Here is a 21228-nt window from a genome sequence, read left to right on the forward strand (position 1 = left end):
TTTATGGATTTTTTGAGATCGATCACCGTTCGTTATTTTTACCTTTTACATTCGGCAACATTGTATATAGTTTTTTTTCCAGTTGAAAAAAACAGATTCGTCCTGCTAGTGCTCCTCTTGAGAAAACGTAATCAAATATTGTTCCTAATATGATCCTTTGTCCTCTTTGCTGCAACACATTAGCCCTCTAGGCTATTATTTCAACAAATTTTAAATACAGAGCTTTTTGCTTTTATACATGTATAACATTGATTTAACCTGATCTGTACAGATGCAATTTTCCAAATTTTGATGAAATTTGCCTATTTGTTCTGTAAAAAAAAATGAAAATGTGGAAAGTTATCCGGAATAATTGACAAATGTTAAAATTCACTTGAGTGTGTTTATTAGGTGAGCAAAATGCGTCTGGATTTGTGTCGTTTCTGGAGTGTATATCTCAGGTTTCATCTTCTATGCCAGGTTTGCACTAGGTATTACTGACACGTACCTTGGAAATACTAGTAGATCTGAATCGAAAAAAAATTAATTATCGCAACGCCCACACAAGGGGAATAAATAAAGGATTTCGATTTCAGGTCAGCCTTAAGATTTTTTGTATCAATGACAGGGCCAATATGAATGCATGTTATGCAGACAAGAATGTCATAGCTTCCTCTATGATATCTTTGCCCTCCAGATCTTTAGTTTTTAACCATTTCATCGCTTTCTCTTCTATCATTTCCCACTCGTTCTTTTGAACTGAAAACTCTTTTCTTAAAAACGCAATTGCAAGAGCTGTGGCCCAAACATCTGAATCCTGTAAAACAAATAAAAAAAGAATTTGCTAGATCAATTAAAAACTATCGTATATCAAATATAATGTATACAAGTTTGAAAATGTCATTCATATTAATGTTTTATTCTATTTTTTGTTTTCTTAGTCTTATACATTATTTTGTTTGCAAATGCATGTACTATTTTCAAAACAAAAATGTTAACTCAAATTACAAAGAACTACCTGTAATGACCAATATTTTCCCAAAATCAAAATTTGACGGAAAATCAATAATTATGTACTAAACCTGGTGGATATTTACAGACTTCAGAACATTGAAAATATTCATCAGTCATGAGGTCTATATTTTGTTTAAAAGACACCGAACACAGATCTGCTCCAATTCTATCGTTTAATATAATATGTATAATGATAATATCAATGAAATATGTGAATGTTGTTATGGTTTGCACTGTGAAAATTATATAGTGAAAAATGAACGAATTTTGTCCTCTTTCTTACAAATAACCGAAAATCCAAATTGCACAGGGACGTTACAGAAACAAATTTTACCAATAACCTTTTTCCAAGCTATAATTTTTTGTCAATTGAGATTTTTTATACAATTCAGCACATTTCAAAAAATGTTGCAAAATTTGACCTGAAATATGCATAAAGTTCTTTATTTGCATTATCTTTATTATATGCCTTGATTTATTTTAGCTCTCTTCTCTCTCTCTCTCTCTCTCTCTCTCTCTCTCTATATATATATATATATATATATATACTTTGATCACATTCGATCCTTTTATTTGTTCCAGTGATTTGTTAAGGATTTGTGATACATTTTCATCTAGTGACCAGGATCCATTGAATTTTTGCCTCTCAATTAATTGTATCATTCTTGAAGGAGCATCATCTGAAATGAGATTGTATGTTTATGTTATGTTTGAATAACTGGAGAAATAAATCTTTGACTTTGTTCTATGTTGTAAAGATAGCTTTTATTTGATACTTGATACTACAAAATGAAAGCAAAAAACAAACAAACAAACCAAAAGAAGACATAAAACTACGGAATTGAATTATTATTTATCTTAATAGTATAAATTGACGTCGTTGATTGATAGTTGGTTTATACTTTATGTCAGTACAAAATATACCTCTATTACTACTACTTGTAGAGTCTTTTTCGTCACTTTCGTCTAAAATGAAAACAAACGCAGGTTTGACTTAAGCGACTTTGATTTGATTTGAAATTCTTTTTTGCGCTGGTTTTTGGGGCCTCAAAATTGATTTCTTTGCTCTCATACACCGAGTCTTTCCGATTATAGGGGAAAAACGTTATTAAGAAAGATTACTGATCTATTGAACAAATGTGTTTTTAAAACAATTGTCAAATTTTACAATATACGGGCTCTGGACCAGTGACCCGTCTCTTTGCTTTCGATAAAGATAGTTCGGTGTTCTGTACTGTGCTTATAAGCATGCTTAACAAGATAAAACTATACCTAATAAACCACCTGACAAGCTTAGGGAACACATTTCCATTGCAGCGTATCGGTTATCCAAAGAGGCGGGTTGTATAGAAAGGTCATCTGAAAAGTAGAGAAGGTTTATAATCTTATCCTATAAATCAGACAGCTATTTCCATTAAAACATGTTCCCTTAATACATGTACATTTTAATTTTTTTATCTTGGGGATATATTTGGTTTACATTTTTAAATGATACAAACTTTACTATTTTGTGTCGTTATCAGGATAACCAGTTATTTTATATACTAACACTTGTCCTTTTAAATTCCATTTGGATAAAAAATGCTTACGACCTCTCTATTATAGAACCTGATTTTGGTTAAAAAAAAGTTCAGAGACAACTTGAGCAATAATGCAATGACGTCAAATTAAGCACAATGTATTAATCATTTATTTGGTGAAGTGACTCCAAGATAAATCGATCAACATTTGAAGGAGTTGTGAAGATTAAGACTGCTAAATTTCAACATGGAAAGTAATTGTGTATCTTTTGTAGCTACATTATTTATACAGTTTGAGCCGTTGAGTAGACCAATGTCTTATCATAGCATATTTAGCAGACTCCTTATACGTAAAATAATGGTTTGTCGCAATATAACGTTGTGACCTTTTTAAGAACGGTGTTAGGGCCGGTACACACGGTATGGCTTGCCTTATATGTCTAAAACCTTACGGTTTGCAGACCGTACGGCTCTCACAGTCTTTAAAATTTTTAGCCGTTCCTCAGTAATTACCGGCTTTGAAAGAATGGAGACACGCATATAAACATGATTATGAACTTAGTATGAAGCCAATGACCTGAGTATTTTAACAAAGAAGAACAAAGAATAACAAACGATATTTACCTCTCTTTACACGTATCTCTCATAAGAGTAAAAAATGAAGAACAATTCCTCTGAGTCCAAAGCAAATTAAACAAACAGATTTGTCAAAAATATTTTTTATTCAATCATTCAATGTTAACGTCAAATTGTTAGTTTCAATGTTTCAATACTTATCTGCTGAAGCTTTCTTGATTACTCTGTGTAGACACTTAGCATTTTTATGCCCCCGTAATCGAAGATTCGGGGGCATATAGTTTTTGCCCCGTCCGTCCGTCTGTCTGTCTGTCTGTCTAGCTGTCTAGCTGTCTGTTTGTCTATCTATCTGTCTGTCTGTCTGTTTGTCCGCAAAAACTTTAACCTTGCCCATAACTTTTGATTGGTTGAAGCTATGGCTTTCATATTTCACATGTGTATTCCTTGTGACAAGACCTTTCTTTGGGTACCATCATATTTGACCTTTTGACCTTGACCTTGGAGTTTGACCCACTTTAGTTTTATGAGACTATAACCTTGGCCATAACTTTTGAACACTTGGAGCTTGGGCTTTCAAACTTCACAAGTGTATTCCTTGTGAAAAGGCCTTTCTTTGGATACCAACGTCTTTGACCCTTTGACCTTGACCTTGGAGTTTGACCTACTGTTGCAAAAAACTTTAACCTTGGCCATAACTTTTGAACAGTTTGAGCTAGGTCTTTCATACTTCGCATGTGTACTCCTTGTAAAGACCTTTCTTTGCATACCAACAACTTTGTCCTTTTGACCTTGACCTTTGAGTTTGACCTACTTCAATTTTGAAAAATTTTTAACCTTGACCATAACTTTTGAACAGTTAGTGCTAGGGTTTTCATACTTCTCATATGCATTCCTTGTGAGAAGACCTTCCTTTAGGTACCAACAACCCTGACCCTTTGATCTTGACCTTGAAGTTTGACCTACTTTTGAAAAACTTTAACCTTGGCCATAACTTTTGAACAGTTGGTGTTAGGGCTTTCATACTTCACATGTATATTTCTTGTGACAAGTCCTTTTTTTGATACCAACAATTTTGGCATTGACCTTGACCTTGGAATTTGACTTACTTTAAAAAATTTTTAACATTGGCCATAACATTTCAACGTTTGGTTCTAGGGCTTTCACATTTCACGACCATGTGTATCACTTGTGAAAAGAACTTCCCTTGGGCACCATTTGACCTTGACCTTGCCGTTTTACTTTGAAAAAACTTTAACCTTCGTCATTACTTTTGTACTAGGGCTTTCATATTTCACAGGTATATTCTTCAAGACAAGACCATTCTTTGGGTACCAACATTTTTGATTTCTTGACCTGGAGTTTGACTTGCATTTAAGAAACTGTAACCTTCGCCATAAGCTGCCATATGGGGACATCAGTGTTTCACAGACACATCTTGTTACTATTAGTTTACGTATGTGGACATCTATATCGTTCAGACACTTCACTCATTTTATTGCAATACTACATGCAAGACAACCGTTGTCGTTAGAAGCGCGATATCGCCTGCTTATTCAAAATTTTGTAATTAAATAATCATCTGAATACACGATTTTAAGTTGGCACCCCTACTTACTTTTTTGGTTGATACATAAAAGAATTTTCGGTGCCAGGCCACATGCAGCGTTTAATTAAAATTAAAATGTTAAGAAACTAAATTGTTATTGTTCTGCTTTGCAAATCATTTCGTTTGTTTGTTTGTTGTTTAACGTCCCTCTCGAGAATTTTTCACTCATTTGGAGACGCCAAAACTTGCCGGTGGAGAGCTGCAAATTTTGACCTATACGCGGCACTCAGGGTCATTGAGCAGTGAGGGATCTTTTTCGTGCCAGCACCTATGGCGACACGGGACCTCGATTTATATGGTCTCATCCGAAGCACCGGTCTCAAAGTCCCACAGTGGGATTCGAACCCGCGACGTAAGGATCAACTCCTTACTCCGCGACTCTAGAGCAGACGCTCTACTACTGCGCCATGCGGGCGACCATATTTTGGTCCCTATTGCGACCTACTGAAATTTGTCTTGTACATCTGACAGACTAGTTAAAACTAGCTAAACAAAGCATTTAAAGACAGTCTCGCACAATCAAAAGTTACAAATCATCCCTGCAGGTGCTTGTGTGTCTTTTTCTAGATAGGTACACGTACTCCGGTAACAGAAATTGATTTTTTATGCTATGACCTTAAAAATGATAAATTAATAAGTCAGACACTCCTGCATGTTTTGAGTAGTTAAAATTTCCGTATATGTGTACACATAAAAAAGATTGCAAATGAATATATCTATGAGAATGATCAAACTCAATCATTTGATAAATTTAGCAAATTGCATCGTAATTTTCTTGAAGATTAAGCCATTTCACTGTATGCGATTTATACAAACCGACCACAAAGTCCGTAGCTCTTTGTTTCGTATGGACAAGATGATATGAAGTAACCGCGTTTTCTCTCATTTCTACTCTTCATTTTGTATGGACGAGAAGAAAGACAGAGAAAAGTTTTCTCATCTCTACGGGAGCGTGAGGATTTCCTTCGTTTTCTTGTCTTTAATCTCGCTGGTAAAAGACCTTAAAAAATAAAATGAAATACATTAGACTTCTTTATGTGATAAAACTAAAATGTACAAGTCTTCAAAAAGAATATATATATATATATATATATATATATATATATATATATATATATATATATATATATATATATATATATATATATATATATATACTTGAACAAAAGTTCGCAAATCTTCTCCCAAGTCCTGGTCTAGAGCTGGATTTTGCCATTGTTAAATCAAGGTCACTCAGGCCAAACAAAATATCTTCCAATGAATCAGAGGCCTCAGTTTTACACGAGGTGTCTTCGTCTTGATCTGTTGATGTAGTTTCTTTCCCTTTTTTGTCAACGCCAATAAACGCAGTATATTTGCATGTAACATTAACCATCGTGCTCAATGCTACCATCATGTAATCTAGCATAAAAAGAAATTGCATAAATGAATATTTTTTAAATGAACATTTTATTGACTTTATCTTCTGTCGCAGAGAGATTTTCTTCCATATGTCTTTCTTTATCTGTTTTATATCATAAATATGATGTATGTCACACTGAGTTTTTCGAATTAAAAATATATTCTTTTGATTTGAAAATCTAACCGCTTCATCTTTCAAAATCCTTTTTATATTTCACAAATTATATATTACTTTATTCATAAACCTTTTAGTGAAATGACATATAAATTATCTTTATGTATACAGTTCAATTCGAATATTGACATTGAAAATTTCTTTCTTATTAAAACTGAAACTTTAATATTGTTATTCAGTACCAAATTAATCAAATATCTCCCTTATAAAAGTATATTCTTAATACTATGGTATATGTGAAGGTCAATTATTTATCGATGAACCCTTTTCATAAACTCTTTATGGTTTATAGAAGCATTACCATCACTTCTGTTCATTTCCATTTCTGACAATTTGGTCTTTGCAGCTAGTCTGTGAAGCGGGAAAGAATTGTCAGTGTCACTTGATCTGCGAAGATTCATATCAAAGTACAATAAAAACGTAAAAGAGTTTTCACCAGCTTTCCCAACCATCTTCAAAGAAGTTCCACCGGAGTAATCCTATAATAAATCACAGAACGCAGATTGTGAATGTTAAGGGCTGCTCGTTGATAGACTGGGCCCGTTTTACAAAAGAACTTACGACTAAGACAAAAAAAATTAGTTGATTGTAAAATTTTGCAAAATCAACGATTCTGTTCAAAATCGCCAGTGTTAAAATATTGTACTACGTTCTTTTTGAAAAGAATTAAGCAACTTTCAATATAATGTGAATAAGAAAGTGAAAAAACAGATTTAATTTTGATCTTAGTCGTAAGTTCTTTTGTAAAACGGGCCCTTGGTCAATATATTTTTTTTTTCAGAATGAACGATATTTCATTATTGACTGAATAAAATCAAGCAGTCACATGTTCTTCTCTCAGAGAACAAATTGGAAGATTCTCGAAATGCAGTCACAATCTGTCGATATTAACAAGCTAATTCAGAGAATTCGTATCACCCCTGCTTAAGGAAAAAAGAAGAACATGCACAGATAGGGGGGGGGGGGTCGGAACCCCCCCTCCCGGATTTACAGAATTATTAAATGTATACATGTATACTGAAAAAAAAAAATGCAAATATAGATTTGATTGCTTATTCTTTAATATGTGTACAGAAGATTTTTTTTATATAAAATGTTTCTCACACTGTCATATTGATTTAATGAGAAAGTTTGTACACGCCAGACGTCATGACTTCTCCATTTCATATGTTGAATACTATTATTTAGTAAATTTAAAAAAAAAAATCAGAAAAAAATTAATAAATAAAAATACGGGATTGTCCGGGATTTGAACCCGGGTCCTCTCAAATGTTAAGCAAGAATCATACCCCTCTACCAACGAGGCGCTTGCCTTTCAATCAAATTAAATGCAAACATAAGGTCGCATATACATGATTATATTCATGTTCGATATTGTAAACATTTTACACAACACATGGTGTCTAATTTAGTCTTTACTATACAGTTTTAATAGAAGTAATAAGAATATAAAGTCCGCTGACAAACTGTTTTATATGTTATAACCCTCCACATGCTCCTGTGCTAAAAATAGTCCATTCAACTTTTAAAACAATAAAATAAAAAACCGGGGCTCCCCACTTTCAGAGGGGCGAGAGAGGCCATAGGGAGTTATGGTATAAAATTTCATTGCAAAAACTGAAGAGCTTGTTGAGATATCGCCCGGAAACGAAAGTGTAACATGTACACACATAAAGAATTTATGAATTTACGACCTTGACCTTTTACCTTTTTACCTCAAAATCAATAGGGGTCTTCCTTAGGCCACAGGGAGTTGTTATGTAAAATTTCATTGCAAAAACCCATAGGATTATCGAGATATCGCACGGAAACAAAAGTGTTAAAATAGAGGGAATTTATGAAATTATGACCTTGACCTTTTGACCTCAAAATCAATAGGATTCTTTTTAAGGCCACAAGAAGTTGTTATGTAAAATTTCATTGCAAAAGCTCAAAAGCTTCTTGAGATATCGCGCGGAAACGAAAGTGTTACAGACAGACAGAAATACAGACGGACGGACGGACAAACAGACCAAGATTAATTTCCCCCACTTTCAGTGAAAGCGGGGACAACATCAAAATGGGTTATACTTGTATCAGGAGTGAATTAATATCTCTTCATGATTCTTTAGTTCTGTATTTACCTCTGGTATCTCTCCTGAAATAATTGCATACAAAATTAGTTTCTCTCCATGGAAAACGGCAGGAACTTCTCTCGGGGAATTGATTACTAAGCAATCTTTTGGAAGGTTCCAAGTTAGTGACACATCGGTAATTGCACATTGTAGACTGCATTTCAGGGCAGCCATAACCTGACCAAATAATACATATGGAGTTTAACATTTTAAATGTACATATAACATTCGGATGGATTTAAAAATGTAAAAGTGTTTTGAAGTAAGTGGTTTTGATTTAAGTATAAAAAGAAAAGAATGAGAAATAATTATATTTATATCTTATGTAAGTGTTTGTTCGTGTTTTTGATGTATTATATTAGATAGAAATTGAATCAATGATTTCTATTTAAAGGATGAGTATATATATATTTTTCATCATAATGTAAAAAAGTACAAGAAGTACAAACCCTCATCAAATCAAAGTTTTTATGAATAATGACTTTAAACAATGTATAGCGCCTCAACTCACTTTAGATTTCAGTCTTTCATTATCTTTCACAAATGTTGCTTTTCCTCTGCTTGCTTTTGCAACTCCTCTAACAAGTTCTGTTGAACAACCTTCTCCAATACCAAAGGTAAATATCCTGTAAAGTTATACAAAAGTATATAACAATGAGCTAGTCTAGATCTTTGTGCATGCACCCTGAAATAAAGAAAAATGTCTCCCATTTGCATATTTATATTTCCTTTGGTCTTGTTATTACTTAACAGTTTTCAAGATCATATCTAGTGTCACAAATAAGGTTTGGTAAGCTGAGTCAAAGGTACCAAATTGCCCTGTAAACATCAAGATGGATAAAGCATATACCTAAAAATTGTGTTTATTAAAAGAAATTTTTATTAGAACATTGTTTTAACACACCTTGTGTTTTTCTGTTCCCTCACAAGGTCGACAATTTTTGAAACATTTCTAACTTCTCCGTCGGTCAGCAGAAATATCTAAAAAAATGAATTAAAGGACAAAGTTTTATGGAAAAAGTTTTATTCCAAGTTAATATTTTTGAGTGAAAATATAATATCAACCATTGGTTTTACTTGAGATTATGCATCTACATGAACCAAGGCTAAGATTTAAATGGCAATTTTATATTTTAGAATATACATATACTTAAATCCAAATCAAAATTCCTTAATGCTCCTTTAATCTGTTCCTTACAGATTAAGAATGTATGAAATATGAAGATAATGAACAGTATTCAAGCTCAAAGTCCATCAAAACAATATACATCGAGACCAGAGCAAACACGGACCTCCAAAAACATCAGAGGTGGGGTCAGGTGCAATGGAGGAGTGAGCATCCCCTGCCGCCGTGTGCTCCTAGTCATGATCGGTAAATCACAGAAAAATCCGTCAACAACTCGACATTTAGATATATCGACGACGTATTGTCAATCAACAATGGCTATTTTCATTCTTATGTCGATACGATATATCCTGGTGAACTTGAGATAAAAGATACCACAGAGTCTGACACATCTGTTTCATATTTGGATATTTTACTTGAAAAAGACGTTAATGGTAATCTAACAACCAAGCTTTATGATAAACGTGATGACTTTAACTTTTCAATCGTCAACTTCCCTTACTTATGCAGCAATATACCTTCATCACCTGCATACGGGGTATATATCTCTCAGTTGATTCGATACGCAAGAGCATGCTCTACGTATGACATGTACAATTTCTAAAACGAGGTAAATTATTGACAAATAAGTTGATGAAACAAGAATATCAGCTGTCTCGTTTAAAGTCATCATTTCGTAAGTTCTTTGGTCGATACAATGACCTTGTCAGCAAATACAATTTATCATTGAGTCAAATGCTGACTGACGTTTTTCATACTAATTGTTAGGCCATTATTTACACACTGAATTGTCGACGGATTTTTCCGTTATTTCCCGATCATGACAAGGTACACGGCGGGTGTGACCGGTCGGCAGGGGATGCTCACTCCTCCATGGCACCTGATCCCACCTCTGATGTTTGGAGGTCCGTGTTTGCTCTGCTCCTATTTTGTATTGTATAATGGACTTTGGAGCTTGAATACTGTTCGTTATCTCCATATATTTCTTTGTAAATAATAGCCTAACAAATAGTATGATTAAGAATGTATTTAAGAAAGAACGATTATTCGAATTTCATAATAATCAAGCATCTCTTTAATTTCAAGTGTCACACTTGTTACATTCATATAAGAAAACATAAATTTTATGTCAAATGTTATTAATAACTATCAAAAATATAGGCAAAAGAAAATTTAAGTCATTATTTGAATCGTTTTAGGGTTTTGCATAAATGTAGAAAAGCATCAAATATTTGCTGGCTTACCTGTCTTGCGTACGAATCTGTAGGTTTAGTTTTAAAAACACATTCAAGAGGCTTAAAAATCTCTGTCCCTCCCATATCTGCATCCATTTTCTTTTGCAGATTTATAGCTTCTTCAAGGTTCTCCTCATTGTACTGCTCACTCCTGGAAACATATGCACATATTTAAAAAAAAAATCAAACAAAACGAAAAATAACAATTTACATGTAATAATGATTGGATTTGTAATTCCTCTATTTTGCATTTCTTTTCTTCTAATGAAATTGTGAAATTTATTTTAGGATCTTACTTTGGAAAAAGAAAAGAAAAATCGGACCCAAAACTGACGACGTTAAATAAACAGTCAACAGGGAGAGATTTCAAGAGCAGTAATAAAGCTTCTTTCGCTTTTTTTATACGATCTCCAGTCATTGAGCCTGTAGAAACAAATGACGTCAGGTAGATAATTGAAATCCTCATTCTCATCTAGGATCATGCTTAAAAACACTTCTAATTAAAGAAACACATTGAAAAACGCATACACTGTTTCGACCAAATTAATCATGTTAAATATCAGTGGACATTAAAGAAAATTACAAGCAACGTTTGAGTTATCAATTATGCCATATGTTTCCTTTATTTTATTTTTTGTGATAATTATACACCCTTTTCTTACCTGATCGATCAATAACAAAGACAAATTCACAAAGCTTTTCTTTTTCCAGTTCTTTGAATTCTGGTGAGAAATTGACCATCAAGATATCCGATGACAAAAATGCATCTGTGGATATAACCAAAAAAATTATTTTACCATATTTCCACAAATGTAAAAAGAGACTGTTTTCCCTTACTTCTTTTAATTCATCTACATTTGTTTTCAATACAAATGTTTCAGAGCTAAAATTAGTTTATATGCTACATGAAATATAAAGATAACAAACAGAAATCAAGAGCAAACGTTCATTGAAACAATACACGCTGTGAGCAGAGCAAACAGGGACAACTTAACGCATCAGAGGTGGGATCAGGTGCCATGGAGGAGTAAGCTTCCCCTGTCGATTGGTCATACCCGCCGTAAGGTACTTGTCATGATCGGGTAAACAAAAACCCGTATTAAATTTATTGTGAAAGCAATGACCTAACAATTTATATCCAAAACGTCAGTCAACGTTCGATTTATGATAGGTTGTATTTGCTAACAAGGTCATTGTATCGACCATACAATTTTCAAAATGTTGACTTTAAATGGTACGAGACTGCTGATATCCTTGAACTCAACTTATTTGTCAATATTTTGCCTCCTTTTAGAAACTGCTCATACGTAAAACGTTGTAGTACATCGAATCGACTGGGATACATAAACTCCATATGCAGATCATATTGCTACATAAATAAGGGAAGTTGACGAAAGAAAAGTTAAAGTCATCACGTTTATCATAAAGTCTATTTGATAGTTTGCCACTAATGTCTTCGACTCATAAAATATTCAAATATGAAACAGCTGAATCAGTGTCTGTAATATCGTATCTCCTGTTCAAAGCGATATGCCGAATCAACACAGTAATGAAAATGAATATTGTTAATGGATAAAATGTTGTCAATATATCTTAATGTCGAATTGAAGTCCACAGCAAGAAAATGTTTCTTATCACGTAGTTTTAAAATAAATTCTGTTTCATATGAAGACAAAAAAAAAAAAAAAACAGATCTGCACCATAAGTACCCATAGGAATTCCAACACAATTGTTGGAAGACCTGGCCCCGGGATCATGAAACATCTTAAGCTTAAATGAAAATCGATATGTTGTATTAAGATGTTGTAGATTGGTGTTGTATGTTGTTTTACGTTCCATTCGAGAATTTTTCACTCATACAGAATCGTCGCCATATACCGGTGAAGAGCTTAAATTTTGTCCTTTACTCGGCACTCAGGGCCATTGAGCAGTGAGCGATCTTTATCGTGCCAACGCCTGTCGTGACACGGGACCTCAGTTTTTGAGGTCTCATCCGAAGGACCCGCAACTTTCACCTTAAAGTGCCGAGCGCATGGCGAAGGAACAGTTCCTACCCATTTTTTTTATATAGATTTAGGTCAGTCGCGGCCGAGATTCGAACTCACGACCCCCCAATCACTGAGCGATTGCCTACCGATTGAGCTACCGTGAACGGTAAGATTTTGTAGAAGTCAAGCAGACCAAAATTAGAATATTCTTCAACATTGCTTCACAAAAGTCTTGTTATCTGAATAATTCAATAATTAATAAACATTTTATAGGGTATTGAAAATTTGACTTAAGTCTAGTCTATTTCATGATCTTGGACCCTGGTCTCCAAAAAAACACATAATACTGTCGATCAAAAACTCAAGTATCTTTTTAATATCGACATTGTGTGTAGAATCTTGTGTGTTTTGTGGGTACTTGTGTGTAGAATCAGAATGTTTTTAACAAAATAAGTTTATGGATAACCATTGACAAGGTACGTATGTAAATTTACGAGTTCCATTTTCATTGAAAAAAGAGTTGTCTATGATGTCAAATAGTCTGGTCTTTAATATAAAGTGGGAAATAATTGTATTAGATATTGAAGAGTAGTACTTTTTAATGTCATTGATTTTGGTAAAAATTTTGTGATTTCAATTTTTCTAAAAGTTCTTGGAATTTTTAAGTGTCCTCAACTCAGTAACACTACTTCTGGAGTATGTTGCTGTACAGTACTCCTGAAGTTTCTCTTTCACTTAACATTTTTTGTGAGGAGTAAAGAAAGAGGCTTGGTAGAATATTTACTAGAACACACTAGGTATCTGTGTTTATAAGGATTTGTATGTACTTAAGGGATACAGGACAGGTATGTAATAAATATCTAAAAATAAATAAATAAATAAATAAAATGAGTCGGTAGGTGGGAAAAATTTCAACATACTTGTTGACGAGATAAGACGATTCTGGGAAAAAAATTAAAATGATCGTTTCTTGCAGGTTAAAAATGATTGAGTGGGGCCAATTTTAGCCAATCGGTCGGGAGAGGGCAAACAAACAAATTTTTAAAGATGGCCTTAGCAACTTTATTTTCGATACTTGTTGTGTAATATTATTGTACTTTAGGTGCTCTTTTTCCATTTCCATTAAGGATAAAAAAAAATCATCTATGCACATTTTACTGATAAATTTATAAGCACGGTCTTTTGTAAAAAAAAAAAGAAAAGAAAAAAAAGAAGCTTTTCACGCCTTATGTATCAGCCTATTAAATAAAAACGGTAAATGCTGTAATCTGAAATAAGCCCATTGAAATGCATTGATCAAAGAAATTTTTTTAAAATCTAATAAAAACTCAGAATGCACCCCCTATTCTTCATATATTTGAACAATACCATAATCATTCACTGAGAGCAAATTTTTAAATAATACCGGTTGCATGTGTATATACAGGCTTCGTTACATTTGTATCACGATGCTCTCAGTGGTGAATTTGCACATTTTACTGATAAATTTATTAGCCCAACCTACAAATAGTCTATCGATACATAAATATATTCAATACTTACAGTGTTATCATTCTTTCCATGCCCATTCACATCAAAGCTTTTTTTTTAATTCATCTAGCATGTTGTAAATAATCACATCGTTTTTTTATCAGACGTCGGGTTCGATGTCATATGACTTTCTAGAAATTCCCATCAAGACAATCGAGGGCTGACAAAAACGATTTGCACATTATTTCCTCTATATCACTTTAATCAAGTGTTGGTTGAAAAATTCATTAAATGACGTTTTATCAAATAATTATACTATTGCTTGCTGTCAGTTTCATTCAAAATTTGCAAGTAATTTAGATCCGCTAACCGTTACCAGTACAGTACTCTCTCTCTCTCTCTCTCTCTCTCTCTCTCTCTCTCTCTCTGTTTCACGCTGTTCATCGAAAGCAAAAGTAGTCATGATCCTAGATTTAAAGACGTAATGTAATATTAGAATAGTATGAGCTCTGATGCAGGCGTTTGGGAGTTTATTTGCAAAATTTATTAATGCATCAATACCCTGACATAGGTACAGGCACAGATACTGACACCTGGTACAGGTCAAGTTATAGTATTTTGGCAAGTAGGCCTGTCAGTACTAGAATTTATCTTCATTTTTTTTTCAATCAAAGCTAATGAAATATGGTGTGGCTATTCCAATTCAATAATATTTATTCTATTCAGTAAAGAATAATCTCTATACTCTATATAAAAAAAAAATAGTCTCCATAACTGATAAATGATATTAACTCCGACGAGAAATAATAATGACTGTTATTTAATTTTACTATTGATCGGCAAAGAGTTTTCCCACCATATAACTTAATTTGGATCTAATGAGTAGTTTGAGTTATTGTGACGTATAATGATGTCGTCGCGACATAAAAAAAGATGTTACAAAAAAAAGCCAGGAACACAATCATGACAACTTCAAGATTCACTAGCACTACTATCAACGTGCAGAAAAATGCACTGGATTCAAATAAGTTGCTGATTTTGATAAATGTAATCAAAATAATATTTTATTGAATTGTTTTGTATTTTCATATAGCAAAACAATCACTAATTGTGTTTTCGGGCAACATTGACTATGTTAGCCCCCGAGGGATGAATTATTGCCCGACTCTATCATGACCCATCAATGATATCCACCTCAGAGTCAAATTTCTGATTCAGAACACAAACTTAGTCACAACAGAACCTTTTTTCTCTTTACCTGAACTAAGACTATTTTGCATGTCTGCATCACCATAAAAAGATGTGTAGGGTATGTAACCATAAACACTGTATAATATTGCTCATTGAACTAAAATACTATTTTTAGTTTTTAAAGAAGTTTATATGCAACATTATAATTAAAATTTGATTATGAAATACAGTAAGGAAACAAATAGGGTAGAGGGATTAATGTATGTAATTCTCACTTTGTGCATCTTTGTTGCCCTTCTCAATAATTGCTCTAGGATTTTCGAAACCTTTGTAGTGTAAGAGTAACGAAAAGTCAGATCCGTGTTGAAGTCGTTTGGTCGATGTCATCTGCAGAGAAAGTATTTAATTTCACTGATACAATTTTTTTAGGATATTTTTTTTCGATTTCATTTCTATAATCCTTCTTTCATCCTTGTAACCTATAATCTTAATATCCCGCCTAATGTCAAATGTGTATATTTTTCTCCAGTAGAAATGGAAAAAAATATAAAGAGGATATTCAATGTTTTGTAGATGAATATGGAATTTATTTTACGAATGGGATATGATTTTTTGATATTTTCACGAGTGAGAAGCACGAGTGAAAATATCAAAAAATACCGTCTCATGAGTGAAATAAATTCCATATTCATCTACAAAACATTGAATTTTCTGTTTATTACATTTTCTTAGATTTTCTCTTTGCCTCTTGTCTTTTCGTAACACAGTGTCATAGGCTGTGACGTCATAGTTGAGCGGTTGAGACGTTATAGCTAAGCAATTGCGAGACTGAAAAACGTTGTAAACATGAATTTTTAACGATAAAATCGGAAAAAACTTTGGTAGTATAACTATTAGTCTCTGTCAGGATGATCGACTCATAAACTCTAACTTATAACAGGCCAGAGATTTTTTTTTAAAAAACACTCTTCGTGAAGGGAACTTCAAGGAAAATCGTTAAGTTTTGCCTTACTTCTGATATTCTCACACTGTGAGAATACCATTTTTGATATCCTTTCATACTGTGTCAGAATATCACTTTTATTCAGTCAATAAATTACAGTATTTCACTGCTGAAAATGTAATAAAATAAAATATTAATGTTCTTGTATAATTCACGAGGGAAGGAGTAAATAAAATTTTATTTTAAACAATACCACTTTATCCACTGCCTCAGGAAACACGTCCACCTCCATTTTGTTATCATGCACTTTTAGATTTTCACCTCCTGCAACTTCAGTGAGTAGGTTTACTGAAAAGTCTGAATAATATGCCATCTCAATATCGGACTCAGGTAAACTCGTCTTTGTAACCTCTTCCTGTGATTCCGTAACATTTAGTTCATCTGTTGGTGCTGAAGCAGGAAAATCGCAATTAATATGCATGAAAATATGTATTACTTATTTATGTTATAAATAATTTCCACTATTTAAACAATTAGATGCTTTTTGTGTTAGTTTCTTAATGCATGGATAACAGTGCGACATTGCAGAAAAATGCAAAATCTGCATAAGTTGGTTAAGTATTTTTTTGGGCAATGTTCCCAACCAGTCTCTTCATTTACAAAGAAAGAAGGATAAAATATATATGGTGTATAATGATGTATAAATATATTTGTATATTAGGTTATTTGTATAAAGTGGGTGAACATGCACAAATTATTGTACTACTGGCCCGCATGTTACATTGATGGAAGAGCCAATTTCAATCAAATGGCTTTAAAAACTGTTTCTTACTGCAAATGAAGTTAAGTACTAATGGATTAATGATAAAAGTTTTTCATAAGAAGTAAAGGAGAATGTAATCAGTATAGATTTTTATGCAATATTACTTTGGCCACGATTTTAAAGCTTAAGGAGGTTGGGTCCTGCTATCAAAAGTATTTTTAATCATGTATATTTTTAGAATCTACACATATAGCTCAATTAAAATTCAAAACACAATATGGGGGTTAATGCGCTTCTTTTGGCGCAAAGGAGCATTTAATAAAATCTTTTTGCACTGTAATTACGTCTTACGCATACATGTAAATCAATTTTTCAAATTTTTTTATCCAATATTTTTTATTCAAATAAATTATCAAAACAAACACAGTCTCATTTCATCTTGAATAGACTCATCAAAATTTGTGACAACAAAGAAGTTTCAAATTACTTTGCATGGTCAATTATTTGACCTTTCTGCACTCAAAAATGTCATTTCTTTGACATTAAAAATTTAACAACCGATAAAATTGTTTTAAAGTAATGTCATTTAACTGAATTTAAGCAGAATGGTTAAAATTATCATATATCTTCAGAAAAGAAAATCAACAGTTGTTGTCTGTGTTTTAAAGATATTAATATATTTTAAGATGTCAATTTTCAGATATTACTAAGAAAGTGTTAATTTTAAGCTTAAATTCGGGCTATTTTTTCCCTGGAGATTCACAAAATATTTGCTATATTTGTCAAATATGATGATAGAATTCATGACAGTTGATTTAATATGTAATTTAAGACCAGTAAAAAACAGTTCACTGCACAAAATAACTCTGTGTGCAGACTGCATGGAAAAAAAAGAATCCAAATTCAACAATACTTTAAAGGAGAAAAAATGATCATTTTCTTCTTAAAAAAAAAACCTTCCACCACAAAATATAGTTCCTCTCTTAATGTTTTTGGTATGGAATGTAATCATTGGGTTTTAATTGAATATAGTGCATTGTAGAATCCAAATTTATTTTAAGAACTAAAACATTAAGCATATTTTTTTAAATAGAAGTCAAGACAAAAATCAGCTCAAAACTTCAGAAACGAACCTCGTTAATGTATTATTTACAATAATAAAATACATACTACAATCAGGTGCATATCGTGGATTGAGGACAGTTGGAAGAACAAAGGTTCCGGTTTGATCAGCGTTCAAGTCCAGCTCTTGTACATATGCAAACGTTAACTTTGCCGTCGTCTTGGAAGGAAGATTCCCAAGTCTTAAACGAAAGATATCACCGGCGCCATCATCCTCCGCCATGTACATGGCTGTATAACCCGAATGTACTGCATCTTGGTATATAACTTTCCCCTTTTATGGAACAAAAATAGTACATGTAGGTAGTTATTGAAAAGTTTTTTTTTCCCATAAAACGGTCAGCGGAGCAAATGTTTTATTATTTAATTAGTTTTAAATATTTGATGGTTTATCTAGATTTTCTCGTTATACTGAACATGCTGTTTACAAGATAACGTCGAGTTTGGAATACTCCCCGTATTTTGTCTCAGATAATACCTGTAATTTGTCATAAACCTCTCCTACTATTTTCCTGTCGTCTATCTCAGCTTCAAACTTGTAAACCGCTGCATTAGTGTCCAATGGAAACACAAACTCTATCTCAACGTTATTGTCACAGTCATTAATGTAATGGAGAACCGATTGAACGTTAGCAATAAATCCAGCGATTGATATTTGGATCTCAGCTCTCTTTATTGGAACTATAAGAATACAATATATATATAAATAAACTGTTGTTTTCAGAAATCTCGTATTTCATGCATGTATTAACCCATTACGAAATTTAATCCGTTATTTATGAATGATAATGTTAAATACGTAATGACAGTCTTCTTATTGCCATCATAAAAATAGAAATAAAAATAATCATGTATGTATTTGTAACTTATGAAACAAAAAAGAGAAGTCTCTATCTACACACATACCACTTCGATAATTACGATCGTATGTTGTGTTCCCCGTGAACGACACTAAGCCAAATCTTTGGGTGTTCATGCTGACAAAAGTATTTCAAAATCTGATGCCTGAAACAATGACAATGGAATAAATAAAATTACAAATTAGTTTTTAATTCTGAAAAAAAAAAAAAAAATCAAATCTAAACCTGACACGGATCTGGTGTTAAATATGATTACTTGCTTTATTTAATATTTAAAAACTCAGTTCAAATTAAACAGTGTACATCATTTCTTTACATTTAAGGACATTGATAAGGTTCCTGGTTATTGTATATTATTTTTCAAGAACTCTTGAGAAGTTTTAATTATACTAAACAGGCTATATTCTGAATTGTTTAACCTACCAAGAATGCCTTCTTTTTTAGATTTTGTCAAATCAGTGTTTTTGCAATTCTCAGTGCATTTCCTACGTAAAATGTTGATAAAATAATTTTTTTACCATAAAATTTCTCCAAAACCCACTTATTTCATATAGTTTTTGTATTATATGCATTATTATATCTTTATTTTTCATATGACTTCTAGATATTTTAGCTGAAAATGTATAATTAAAAACAAGACAAGGATATACCGGCATCGATCTTTATTTTTGAGTTACTTCCCTTAACAGCTATAATTACATATTATTCATAATGGTCAAGAGAGTCAAATGGTTGATTATTATATCATGTAAATGACTGTATTGATTGAAACACATTGTAATAAAAATATTGGCATGGATCTATTTTATTTTTTATTTGTAGTTACTAAATGCTGCTTCCTTCATACAACCTCAGTCGGTCTACCTTTCAGCATATGTCACATCTTTGCCCTTCCCAGCGTACTGAGTATGGTAAATGACGTCCTGTAGGCTCTTTGTCCCCTGAATACAATGTACAAAAAAGCCATTATCACTTTTCTTTCTTGCTGTGTAGATGATTCTACCCGTTGCAGGTAGTACACGTGCTTTTGTTTACCTCTGTAACATACGCTTTATTGGATTTCACCGCTTAGAGACAATTCTACACGAGAGAGAGAGAGAGTACTAAACTGCGAATTTCAATCTATTCTCATCCTTTTCAATATCTCTTTTACACTCTTTTGATACTCACAATTGCACTTCAGAGTATTTTCAGTACATATGGAGGTATGAAATTTAATGTTTTAAACGGATAAAATGATTTTTTTTATTTCTTTTTCTATTAGTACCTAAATTTCTTTCTTTTTTTTCTTTTTTTTTTTTTTTGGCTTTTTTAATTTATATATTTGGTAGTGATGGTGTTTGTTTGTTTTGTTTTGTTTTTGGTTGTTTGTTTGTTTTGTTTTATTTTATTAATATATTCATTTAACTATTTATTGATTTTTGTGGTTATGAATATTTGTAAAAATAAATTTCTTGAAGATGATATTCAAAGTATATGTTGTAATCAAAGTACATGTTATATTTAATAGATTCCGAGGAGTAAACAAACATAAACAAATGGTCTAGTAATTCTTAACTATTCTAAATGTATTTCATCTTTTTAAAACAGGGGAAATGTGATTCTGTTGTACTTTCTGTTCAGCATTGAAAATCATATAATAAATACTTGCTAGTGTGTTTTAGAAATGTACAGGACACTCAGCATACAAAATTTATACCTTCAACGTTTACAATTCATATTTTCGTGTTGATTTTTATTTATATAATTTTATTACAATTCGGGTGAATTTCCTTTATCTACTTTTAACAAAATATTCATTTTAAAACAATAAATAGTGCGTAAATATATTTTATATTATAAATAAGCAAAAACATCCCTCTCGGACGAATTTATAAACTATTCATATAGTGCATGTATTCAAACGATATTCATAACTAAAACTTGAACATACCTTATAGTTTTGATCCGCGCCTCCTTTCAACAACCGCGTATAGTGTCAGGTGTCACAGGTAATTAACCATAAGATACTGATATTATAATTGTTCATGTCATACTTTCGCCTGCTTGAAAGTGAGGGATTTCCGAATTACAAAAACTCTTCTTCCACAGGAGACTTTGTAACTATGTCAAGCTATTTTGAACAGAATTTAACTCCTGTTTATG

General features: G+C 32.4%; 1 protein-coding gene across 3 annotated transcripts; it reads right to left on the minus strand.

The window, feature by feature from the left end:
- Positions 1 to 307: 307 nt before the first annotated feature.
- On the minus strand, positions 308 to 21218 carry LOC133179029 (von Willebrand factor A domain-containing protein 5A-like). Of its 3 annotated transcripts, none has more exons than XM_061313708.1 (19): positions 21017 to 21218; positions 19130 to 19228; positions 18702 to 18904; positions 18272 to 18497; positions 16592 to 16788; positions 15671 to 15782; positions 11409 to 11513; positions 11043 to 11169; positions 10756 to 10897; positions 9290 to 9366; positions 8897 to 9011; positions 8395 to 8562; positions 6573 to 6750; positions 5854 to 6096; positions 5516 to 5695; positions 2266 to 2352; positions 1918 to 1959; positions 1543 to 1673; positions 308 to 796 (listed from the first exon to the last, which is right to left on the minus strand). In XM_061313708.1, the coding sequence occupies exons 2-19, from the start codon at positions 19197 to 19199 to the stop codon at positions 626 to 628; spliced, it is 2574 nt and encodes an 857-aa protein (XP_061169692.1). In that variant the 5' UTR covers positions 19200 to 19228; positions 21017 to 21218; the 3' UTR covers positions 308 to 625. The 3 variants fall into 3 exon arrangements, with proteins under 3 accessions (XP_061169692.1, XP_061169691.1, XP_061169693.1); XM_061313707.1 differs by lacking the exon at positions 21017 to 21218 and adding an exon at positions 19948 to 20022; XM_061313709.1 differs by lacking the exons at positions 308 to 796; positions 1543 to 1673; positions 1918 to 1959; positions 21017 to 21218 and adding an exon at positions 19948 to 20022 and having other exon boundaries at positions 2296 to 2352; positions 5512 to 5695.
- Between the last annotated feature and the right edge of the window lie 10 nt (positions 21219 to 21228).

The sequence above is a fragment of the Saccostrea echinata genome, unplaced genomic scaffold, assembly GCF_033153115.1.
Source record: "Saccostrea echinata isolate AGI-Se365-2 ecotype Australia unplaced genomic scaffold, CSIRO_AGI_Sech_v1 ptg000004l, whole genome shotgun sequence".
Taxonomy (NCBI): Eukaryota; Metazoa; Mollusca; class Bivalvia; order Ostreida; family Ostreidae; genus Saccostrea; species Saccostrea echinata.